At 40.7% G+C, this 11,560-nt stretch overlaps 1 protein-coding gene across 1 annotated transcript; it reads right to left on the bottom strand.

The window, feature by feature from the left end:
* Window positions 1–4,771: 4,771 nt before the first annotated feature.
* Window positions 4,772–11,541, bottom strand: LOC110538271 (BTB/POZ domain-containing protein KCTD5). The gene is made up of 6 exons (XM_036938318.2): window positions 11,023–11,541; window positions 9,646–9,754; window positions 9,345–9,436; window positions 8,794–8,889; window positions 7,714–7,839; window positions 4,772–7,054 (listed from the first exon to the last, which is right to left on the bottom strand). Exons 1-6 carry the CDS (start codon window positions 11,239–11,241, stop codon window positions 7,025–7,027), a joined length of 672 nt encoding a protein of 223 aa, XP_036794213.1. The 5' UTR covers window positions 11,242–11,541; the 3' UTR covers window positions 4,772–7,024.
* Window positions 11,542–11,560: the final 19 nt, after the last annotated feature.

Here is an 11,560-nt window from a genome sequence, read left to right as displayed (position 1 = left end):
ATTAAAATACAGTTTGTTTTCAAGCCCTTTTCCAACTTCAAGCTAACTAGAAGTAGTAACATCAGCCATTATGGAATGGCACGTCGTGTTAAACAACAAAATAACTGATTGTACAGTCATCCCAAAATGGCTCCAGTGGCTACTGATAGCATGAGGACGAAAAGGGCAGTTTTTCAACCAAAAAAAACAAGCTGTATTTTAATCTTCTCGATGTATCAGTTTGGATAACGGTAACATTTGGAGTTCAGTGCTGGTAGAGCTCGCCAGATTGTAGTCCTAAAACCCGGAAATTAGTTACCTGTGGTTCATTCAGCCATCCCAATGGGAATTTTTATATTTTTATTTAACTAGGCAAGTCAGTTAAGAACAAATTCTTATTTACAATGAGAGTCTACTCTGGCCAAACCCGGATTACGGACCAATTGTGTGACGCCCTATTGGTCTCCCAATCACGGCCGGATGTGATGCAGCCTGGATTCGAACCAGGTACTGCAGTGACGCCTCTTGCACTGAGATGCAAAAAATGAGTGGAGAAAGGTCTGAGGTGAACACTGGTTTAGGAGATCTTATTAGTTTTGTTCTGTACGATAATAGCAGTCTGTTAACATTACTTTTATGAATTATGAAGCATTTGAGCTTTTTTTATAACAAATTCTTAAACATTTACAAAATGTGACGTTAGCTTATGAAGATTATTTCATAGAACAAAATATATAAGATCTCCTAAGCCTGTGTTTACCACAGATCTTATTTTTGTTGTTCATCCAAAACCCCCACAAAAACAGCATTTATTTTCCTAATAGGCTTTGTTCAACGGATCACAGCGGAGATAATGCCTACAAAAAGACACCATTACTATTTCTCTCTATACCCCATGTCTGCATTGAGGTATGTTTTCCGACCCATATCATATGCTGGCTCAGCTGTCTTTAATTTAACCATGATGGCTTTCCATCCCCAGTGCAGCTCACTGTAAAAAAAAGTGTAGTAGGGTTGGAATCTTCTGGCTAGGACTGTGTCCAAAATATTAGTTTATGACAATATTTTTGGTAATTACTTGAGAGTATTTTCCTACTTAAATATTGCATTCTGTGTGGAAATGAATAGTGATGCATTAATAAGCCATATAGTAGCTGCTAAACATTATGATGACAATAATCACACTACTTCGTTTCTAACACATACAGATGATCCCTTCACAAACGAGGTTTGTTCACAAAACCTGAATTGTGTTTAGGAGGGTACAACCAGCAACCAGAACGGAACTAGAACATATTTGGTGCATCGTAGGCTACTGAAACTTTTGTGTTAGATTGATTTACCAAAGAGTTCATCGATGTGTTTCTATCAGAACGTTCTGCAACGTTGTGCCACAGAGTTTCTAAACCCAGAGGTGCAACATCGCGAGACGTCCAGGAACGCTTGCGAAACTGACCAAGCAGACCAAGCCGGGGTTTGAGAAGTCAGTGAGAAAAGTGAAACAATCTTCCTTAGTTGTACATTTTCTCGAAATCTGAAGGCACAACCTTGATTCGAGCCCATGTCTTAAGTAGTGGAACATGTTTTTACTCTAACCTCGTGAAAGTGACAAACTGACTAGTTAATTTACGTAAAAAACAACTATATATTGAAGAAGTGCCTTTGACAGGATGTATGTGCACAGTCTGGACCATTAGACCCGATGACATTGCCTACAAGTGTGATAGGGGATTTCTATAGAGTACCACCCGAGTGGCGCAGTGGTACTGTACTGCGTCGGTGCTGGGGTTGTCACTACAGACCCTGGTTCGATTCCAGCCTGTATCATAACCGGCCGTGATTGGGAGTCCCATAGGACGGCGCACAATTGGCCCAGCGTCGTTAGAGTTTGGCAGGGGTGGACCGTCATTGTAAATATGAATTTGTTCTTAGCTGACTTGCCTAGTTAAATAATACCCATAAAGCCTAGTGGTCCAACAGGGAAATGGTTATAATTGTTTTACCACGATTCATTTATCCCACAGAGGATTTTAAACACTTAAAATAAGGGCTGTGTAGGCTTACCCTGGCGTGACATTTTGATAACAGTGTAAATCTCTCTAGGACAAGGTTACTTTTATCAATGTATTACCCCCCCAAAATGAAACGCTAATTAGCTGCTAATATTTTTTGGGGCCGCTAATATGGCTGTCATAAAGAACTGCAAATGCCATGACGATCTGGACGAGACTGCCGAAATCAAAGCAAAAGTAAGAATCTCTGGAATTAACTGTCTAATGTTAGCTAAATGTAGTAATGATTAAATTGGCTACATTTCTTTAAATGGAAAATTCTGTGAACGGTCTTGTACAAGTTTTAAATGGACATACCTGTTAGCAAATGTGTAAACTAGAGATGACGTGCAGGAGCTTGCTGGGATTTGTCGTCTTGCATGATGTCTACTTTAATGCTAATTAGCATTTTTTTCAGATCTGAGAGAAAATAGAGCTGAATATATTAATAAAAGTCACTTTATCTGAGAGATTTAAGTGGTTATCAGAACGTCACACCAGGGTAAGCCTACACAAAACACAGCCCTTATTTTAATAGTTTCTAAATTTCCCTATAGAAAAAATGAATTGTGGAAAAACGATTGGAACCATTTAAAATATATTTTTGAAATATTTTATTTTTGCATTTTCCAATTAAGAACATTCAGAACAAAAGTGAAGATATTAGACAACAATATGACAAAGTGACAGCAACAGATGAGCGTAAAAAAAAAAAATATATATATATACTGCTCAAAAAAATAAAGGGAACACTAAAATAACACATCCTAGATCTGAATGAATGAAATATTCTTATTAAATACTTTTTTTCTTTACATAGTTGAATGTGCTGACAACAAAATCACACAAATTATCAATGGAAATCAAATTTATCAACCCATGGAGGTCTGGATTTGGAGTCACACTCAAAATTAAAGTGGAAAACCACACTACAGGCTGATCCAACTTTGATGTAATGTCCTTAAAACAAGTCAAAATGAGGCTCAGTAGTGTGTGTGGCCTCCACGTGCCTGTATGACCTCCCTACAATGCCTGGGCATGCTCCTGATGAGGTGGCGGATGGTTTCCTGAGGGATCTCCTCCCAGACCTGGACTAAAGCATCCGCCAACTCCTGGACAGTCTGTGGTGTAAGGTGGCGTTGGTGGATGGAGCGAGACATGATGTCCCAGATGTGCTCAATTGGATTCAGGTCTGGGGAACGGGCGGGCCAGTCCATAGCATCAATGTCTTCCTCTTGCAGGAACTGCTGACACACTTCAGCCACATGAGGTCTAGCATTGTCTTGCATTAGGAGGAACCCAGGGCCAACCTCACCAGCATATGGTCTCATAAGGTGTCTGTGGATCTCATCTCAGTACCTAATGGCAGTCAGGCTACCTCTGGCGAGCACATGGAGGGCTGTGCGGCCCCCCAAAGAAATGCCACCCCACACCATGACTGACCCACCGCCAAACTGGTCATGCTGGAGGATGTTGCAGGCAGCAGAACGTTCTCCATGGCGCCTCCAGACTGTCACATGTGCTCAGTGTGAACCTGCTTTCATCTGTGAAGAGCACAAGGCGCCAGTGGCGAATTTGCCAATCTTGGTGTTCCCTGGCAAATGCCAAACGTCCTGCACGGTGCTGGGCTGTAAGCACAACCCCCACCTGTGGACGTCGGGCCCTCATACCACCCTCATGGAGTCTGTTTGAGCAGTCACATGCGCATTTGTGGCCTGCTGGAGGTCATTTTGCAGGGCTCTGGCTCCTGCTGCTGGGTTGTTGCCCTCCTCCACGTCTCCTGATGTACTGGCCTGTCTCCTGGTAGCGCCTCCATGCTCTGGACACTACGCTGACAGACACAGCAAACCTTCTTGCCACAGCTCCCATTGATGTACCATCCTGGATGAGCTGCACTACCTGAGCCACTTGTGTGGGTTGTAGACTCCGTCTCATGCTACCACTAGAGTGAAAGCACCGCCAGCATTCAAAAGTGACCAAAACATCAGCCAGGAAGCATAGGAACTGAGAAGTGGTCTGTAGTCACCACCTGCAGAACCATTCCTTTATTGGGGGTGTCTTGCTAATTGCCTATAATGTCCACCTGTTGTCTATTCCATTTGCACAACAGCATGTGAAATTTGTCAATCAGTGTTGCTTCCTAAGTGGACAGTTTGATTTCACAGAAGTGTGATTGAGTTGGTGTTCCATTGTGTTGTTTAAGTGTTCCCTTTGCTCAAAAAAAATAGTGTATATATACACAAACATACAATAAGTCATAATAAAAAGTAAAATAAAAAATTATACATTGGATCATATGATCACCTGCCGTAGGCTACATATTATACATTACGTGAGGATTATATGGAACCATTTATGTTTAACCGCTAGGTTTTATAGGTATTATGACACATCCACTTTGGGGCTCTGAGTAGCAGTTTCTGCCCATCTTTATACTGTACGGTCTTTGTTTGTGCACTACTGAATGGAGCTGTGTTTGAACAGTAGCTCAATATGATTTAACCCTGTGATGGACCAAACCTGAGTCTGTCATTTGATATTTATCTAACTAGGTAAGTCCGTTAAGAACAAATTCTTATTTACAATGACGGCCAACCAGTGTCTAAAGATGTTTAGTTATTACCATATTTCCTTTCAAGTGCACCCTTGCTCTATACAGTACATCTAACATATTGATGACAGCCATGTGGTTAGTATTTCTCTATGGCTGTGCAACAGTTTCTTCAAATACAATACAAGAGTTGAATTCATTACCATTTATTGATTAAATCCACCAGGTCTAGCATCACCATAATTTCCATTATCCCCAGTCAAAACATGCTATTACATATAATATAGTATGTATACAGTAAGCATAAAAAATACAAAACATGTTATACTACTCTATAGGAACAGCAGTGAGAAAATAACAATTGTCTGCATCTGTTCATTTTAAAAATACATTTAACGGAAAACTAGAACAATGTCCCATTAGAAACCCACAGCAGCCTCAGAGAGGGATCAAATGTGTATTGATAAGCATTATAGAAAATAACGAAATAACGGTCAAACAGGAGCTGAAGTGTCACAGTGGAGTGAAGTGGTGTCCTGTAAAGCTGAGGGCATGGTGGAAGGTGAATCAGGCCATGCATGCAATGGCTGACACCCCCTTCTGTGTTTTAAGAATCTGCAGTCAAAGGACACCACACTAGACACATGTCTTCACTGTCACTGCAGGGTGGACACAAACAGTGAGCCCTTGTGGTTATGGGCATCACTACTACACAGATTTCACATGCACTGTGAAGCCCCAGAGGCAAGAGGCACTTATCACCACAAGACAACTCAGTGAACAAGAAAAAACCTGTCCAAGGAAAATGTTGGAAAACTATCCGTCTGCGTACTAGATAAATGGCTGACATCCCAGATACCCAGGTAGTTTCTATGTAAACATAGTAATATACAGATGTTTAAACAAGCCAAATTAGAGCATTGTGTCACAATGGCAAGGTAAGTAAGATCCCGATTATAAAACACTAGACATGTAAACTTTACCTTGATCAGGCAACAGGAGGGGTCCAGTTGACCTTTACAGAAATTATAGCTTGTATTCCACTAGTTAAAGCCCTGTGTGTGTGTGTTAGGAAGAAAAAGCATACACTGATAACACATCTGAATATTATTATACTTCCTCTATGTACAAATCCTCATAGATATGCATGTAGACTACCAAATTTCCTTATCGCAGACAAAAGAAATTCAGATTAAAGTTGAAATTCAGACATTTGGTCATTGAACAATGGCAACATTTTCAAAAATAAAATGTTTTCATGTACTGACAATGTTAACGTATTCAATAGGTAGCTCAACCATCTACAAGTTGAACAATGGTAATGACTGCGGATTATAATTTCCAATCTTTTCATCAATACATGACCAAAGCATTTTTGCTTAGAACTTGCATGATTGCAAACCGCCACAGTTTGGTGTAATTTTGCTTGGTATACAGCCCTGTCAAAGCTCAATATAGTCAAACCACAGAAGCGTAAAGATTGTGTATACACACACAAATAAGCAGATATGCACTAATTCATGCAAGAGACAAACGCTTTTCTTTCTCACGTAAAATAGAAAACAGGCCCTTCGCAACACCAGCCTATAACAGTCACTGTCATATGTCAATGTGGGGAAAAAATGTGCCTATCAAATGGCTCTAGGTATAATGTCCTCTAAAATATAACAATGTGTTCCAGTTCCACAGTGGCTGCCTAACAGGTAACCCAACTAAAACCCGCCAGTCCAGGGATGGAAGACAAGTTTTAGTCCTTTTACATCTGGCATTCCCTAACATCACCTCAACCTCATTATCAAACAATAACCCTGGTAGAAATAGTTCTAAGAATGTCCTCCTTCCAAAAAACTGATAATGTGCAGGTTGAAAGGATATTTGGAAAGGGACATAAATAATCTCTGTTTAAAGACATGTAAAAAATAAATAAAAACTGTCGATACAGTCTTCACCTCTAAAAAGACAGTTTGAATCTATACAACTCCATATAAATAGTCTTAAATATCTTTCTTTTAAAACCTGCTTTCCAATTTATTTCTCAGAGAGGTTTGATTTTTGTATGCGAAGGACTGGCATAATGTAGTACGCACAAATGTTTGAAATAATGTCCCACCAGACAGTGCACACCTAATGCATCTTCCAAAACACTATTAGAGACCCTGAGTAAATGATGGACCAAGTATAAATGCTGTGGACAATAGTGATCAGTCCCTTCTCTGTGTGAAAATCTACAGTCCAGTTTTACTATGTAGGCCCAAAAACAGAGTAACGCTATCGATTGCACATTTTGATTTGAGATCTGAAAGAAAAATGGTGTGTACAATGTGTAAACTGCAGTTAGCCAGCTTCTCCAGCATGCCATAATGCTCCTCAGAATGTGATGTAGTTTGTGTCTTTATATCTGGACATCATAGCAGGACGCAATCCTAAGAACTGAACAGTCTCTTCACATTCGAGAGCCTTGTTCTTGAAGAATCTGCAAAAGAAAATGGTCAGAGCAAAATAAGATGTTTAGGCCTGTATATTTCATCCTAGACAGATGTTTCAAAAAACCTTTGACAAAAGGTATTATGAGTTAGCATTTAACAGGCAGGAAGAAACCTAAAATGTTCATTTTTTTGACTGGAAAGTGGAGAGACTAAGGCTATGGAGAATTCCATAAACTGCAAAAGCTAGTGACAGGAGGTCATTAAATATTAAAGTAGTTTAAGTCATTATCGAAGCATTGCTCTTATCTAGATAATGATTAGCAGGATGTGCTCTAGGTAATGGGCTCATAGGGATGATATGGCACAAGGGGAAAAGGGGCACAAGGGGAAAAGGGGCTCTTGGAGAAAGGTTTAAGGCCACAATGGCAGGGGTCTAAACAAAATCTCACCAATTGTCCCCTAATATTGAAAGGTAGATACATTCATTGGCAAAATGTTTAACAATCCTTGTACTTGTCCTCTGCAGGAAATGCAGCATGCAAAGAAAGGAATTGCAGCATCCATGACCAATAAAACAATTGTGTGCATTTATGTTAGACATGTGATAAACATGTATACAAAACTTAGTGTAAGTCACAATAAATGGTTGTAACAATGGTCAGGAAGTTGATGAAATACATTTTTGTTGCAGTTCTGGAATACTCACCTTGGCCTTTTCACTTGGTTCACTGCTTGTGCCGTATGATTGGTTATGTAGCTCCTTAGAGACAACACACAGGAACTCTGCCTGGTCTTCGTTTCCATAGTTGTATGAGGAGCCAATACTGACCAACTGAGGAAAACAAAAAAAGGGGGGGGGGGGACCAATGTCCAATGAGAAGGGAAATGTTTCTACGGGACTAGAGGTAACATGCACACATGGGAAATCTAATCTTTCCAACAGCTTGCCAGGCACAGTCAAAACAATGTAACAGATTACAGTAGACAATTTCTATTCTACGTAAGGATTTTTTTTTAAATGTCAAAGTAACAAACACCGACTTTTATCTAGGAAACCTGAGCACTTTGAGCTGTTACATTGCTCCTGAATGTTTAGTATCCCTTGGATTAGACCGCAGGGTGAAATCTGTCGTTAAGGTGGTAGCTAATTCAAATAAACAGACTACACTATACAGTAGGTTCCCATTTTCACAAAGCTGCCATGAGCAGAATGCCTAACATTCTGTCACCTTGCTGGCTCCCAAAAAAGGAAACGTGAGTAGCAGCCTGAGCCCACTCATGAGTTCTCTGAGGGGGAAGACCCTAACACCCTGCAAGGTTGTACCAATCAAAATATTACAGATATAAATAAAAAAGCACAGGTATTAGCAGAAATGCACCTAGTACAGGGTGTCCTCCTAAATGAACAAACAGCAACATCCCCTTTTATCTGCTGTTTCATAAACATCAGACAAAATTTAACTCTAGCAACCTGGCCTCTGACAGAAACCAGTGTCTATTTGAACCAGGCACAACCATAGCTCCTTTTGCAGATGGTCAGACAATTCTGACTTTCACAAAAATAAATACAGTACCACAATAACAGCTATGTAACCAAATTATGCTGCAAGGTTATATTTCACAGGGACTACAAATGAAGACAACTATAGTATTTATGTTATACACTGAACTCAGCATCATCTGTGAACAGTAAATCAACCAACACAAGTCAAAGTGCAGCCGAAAGGAACATTTCTGAAAATAGGAAGCAGAACACTCCCCAATGTCTTCCTTTCAAGGTAATTACCTGCTCAAACTTCCAACCATCTGACATGGTGGAAACCATTTGTGTTAGCTCCTCTTCTTGGCACTGCAAGACTCTGTAGACATGTTTTATAGGGAGCTGTGGAGAGCAAGAAAGAGGCAATGTTAATTCACATGCAACAGAGCAGCAAGTGCTCTCAATAGGCTACATACGAATCTCCCACCCCCCCCCAGAGCAGAGCATAGCCAGTATGTGCCAACTCCTGACCTCATCTACTTGGCAAGGGTAAGGAGACTCTGGACAAATGCCAATACATCAACAAGACCTGGAAATCCCAGTAGCTTAAGCGGAGCTTGTGCCCAGAGTCATTGCAGTATTAAACCATGTAAACAGAGGTGATCCTTGGGAGGCTAGCTTGCCAAGGATTTGCGCCTCGCCAGTAGTTAGAGGGCCTTAGAGGCAGCAAGGCTGACATGCCACTCCACTGCCCCCTTTAATATCCAGAGCTCTGCATTAGTGATTACAACAGGACAGTCCCAGGGAAGAAAGAAATCACTCAGATACCAATGACAATTTTAGTCAAGCCCACACACCTGAACTGTTTTGCAGGCCCTCTCCCTGATTTTGTCTTTAATTAGCTTGATCAAAGAAGGGATATTGTAGAATTCAGCCTCTTCCAGAACACCTTGAGAGGAACATAATGTATTTAACCAGTTATTAAAACCCCAATCATTGAAAACAACTGTGTATGCTAATGAGAACTGCTGTGGTGTTAAATGTAATAAGTGTGATTGTTAGCGTGTGACGTGTTAGAGCGAAAAAGAAACAGCAACAAAGATGACAATGGCACAACTCTTCAGACATGTCTCAGCATATCCCAGAATATCATCATACCTTCCTCGGCAAGGCCTCTATTGAGCACCAGTTTCCCATGCCTCAGGTAGTTGAGCACTGGACCGAAGTATGTTGGGTCCCGGTCTATCAAATAGGCACCCGTTTCATCCTGAAGAAAGAGAAGTCGATAACAATGAGAAAAGCAGACAATCAATAACAAATCTGGTGCGAAACCATTGACGATTTTTGTACAGTGACGAACATCGAAACAGAACTGTGCAATAGCATAAACCCATAGCCAATCCATGAATACAACAGCTCTGTGCCCAGAGCTTGGAGCAGCGCCAACATGGGGTAACTGACATTTCGCAGGTCTCATTATCCGTCAAGGATCACCACAGCGGCCTTGCTCCAGCCTTCACACACACACGCCATCATTAGCAAGAATCAATACAGAGGGCAGAGATACATATCCTTACCACATTACACTGGGCACATGAACATTACAGACATTGGAGACTTTCACCTCAACTTCAAATTAGGAATGCTAATCAGCATAGTTTCGTAAATATCCTAGATAACTATGGGATGAAACTATTTTGCTTGGATACTGTGGATCGTTCAGAGACCAAGTCATTGCAACTGCATCTGTATGACTGAGCCAACTTGTCTTGTAAGGTCTTTTGCCAGCTTTTAAATGTCATCCTCCTGTTAAATGATGCATGGTGACCTTTGAGGGTTGGAAATCAGGATGGTAAACATTTTTAACATGTGGATTATCATACTTTATTTTACAGGGGAGGGGGCAACGCTCCTTTTCCAGAAAGGGGGGCTCATTTGCACAATTGTATATTATAAGCCCAATTATTTACAAAAAAATATATATACTATTGTTGATCTTGTCAACAATGTATTTTATGGTCCATTTGCGTGTAGGCGTAATTCTGATATTCACCATCTAGATAGCTACAGTAACAGTATCGTGGTTGACTAGTACTATATACTAATGTTATCTAAGTAGGAGTAGAAACGTGCTGCTGTACAAATTCATATTTGTTAGTTAGCTACTGTAGATCTGTAGTCAGGAGGGTTATCCAGAAAAAAAACAGGAAAAAACAAACTAACGGTAACGTTATTTAGCTAGTTAGACAAGTTATTTGGGAGTTAACGTTGGCCAGCTGAACTAGCTAGCCTATACTAGTAACGACGTTAGTAGCTAACGTTGACCATCTAAATTAGCTATCCGTTTTTGGCTTACATCCTGGCTAAACAATTAAAATAACTACCTAACTAGTTAGTAAATCGGTCTGGATATGCTAGCTAGGTAACGTAAGTTAACGTTAAAACATTCACATGATGTGTAAAACAGACAAAGGTTAGCTAGTTAACATTAGCCAACTAGCTAGTAACGTTAGCTAGCTAGACAGATATCCGTACCTTGTCAGAGTCGAGGTCGGGGTCGGCCTGGCAAAGACGGTACAGGAACGATTTTGAATCTCGGCACAACGTTTGCCTCGTTGTGAGAAAGTATGTCCCACCGACATTCAGACGGACCCATTTGGATGCCCCGTTCCCAGGTGACTGCATTCTCTGTTCCGGAGACAGGGCGGGACACTGGTCAACTGAGCCGCTGGAGTCAGGGCTCTTCTCCGCCATCCCAGCTCCTCGAACTTGGATGCGTCGCTAGCTAAAGTTACAGGAACTGAGTTGAAGCGAGCCGGGAAACTGGGCAAGGCATAGTCATGAAGTACGGTAATCCAAGTTTGACAACCCCCACCCACCGGTTTCCAGTTTTTATTAGACATCCGTCAGATTCCACAGCCACAGTCAAAATTCACTACAATTTTTTTATTTTTTGGTCTTAATTTAAGGTTAGGGTCAGGCATAAATTTAGCAGTGTGGTTAAAGTTAGGCTTAACTTTAAAATAAAATTCGAAGATAATCAATTGTAGAAATGGGCGGGGTTTATAACTTT

The sequence above is a fragment of the Oncorhynchus mykiss genome, chromosome 12 (assembly GCF_057628025.1).
Source record: "Oncorhynchus mykiss isolate SJ-2025 chromosome 12, ASM5762802v1, whole genome shotgun sequence".
In the NCBI taxonomy this organism is placed as follows: Eukaryota; Metazoa; Chordata; class Actinopteri; order Salmoniformes; family Salmonidae; genus Oncorhynchus; species Oncorhynchus mykiss.
The sequence above is the reverse complement of the archived record's forward strand: the minus strand, read 5'-3'. Positions and strand labels throughout refer to the sequence as shown.

Excerpts from the sequence above, each read along its gene's own strand:
- LOC110538271 (XM_036938318.2), bottom strand. The coding sequence starts at position 11,241 with ATGGCGGAGAAGAGCCCTGACTCCAGCGGCTCAGTTGACCAGTGTCCC. Across the intron at positions 7,840-8,793 it reads ATGGTTGGAAGTTTGAGCAG|TTGGTCAGTATTGGCTCCTC; the intron begins GTAATTACCTTG and ends TGTTTTCCTCAG. Across the intron at positions 7,055-7,713 it reads AACCAAGTGAAAAGGCCAAG|ATTCTTCAAGAACAAGGCTC; the intron begins GTGAGTATTCCA and ends TTTCTTTTGCAG.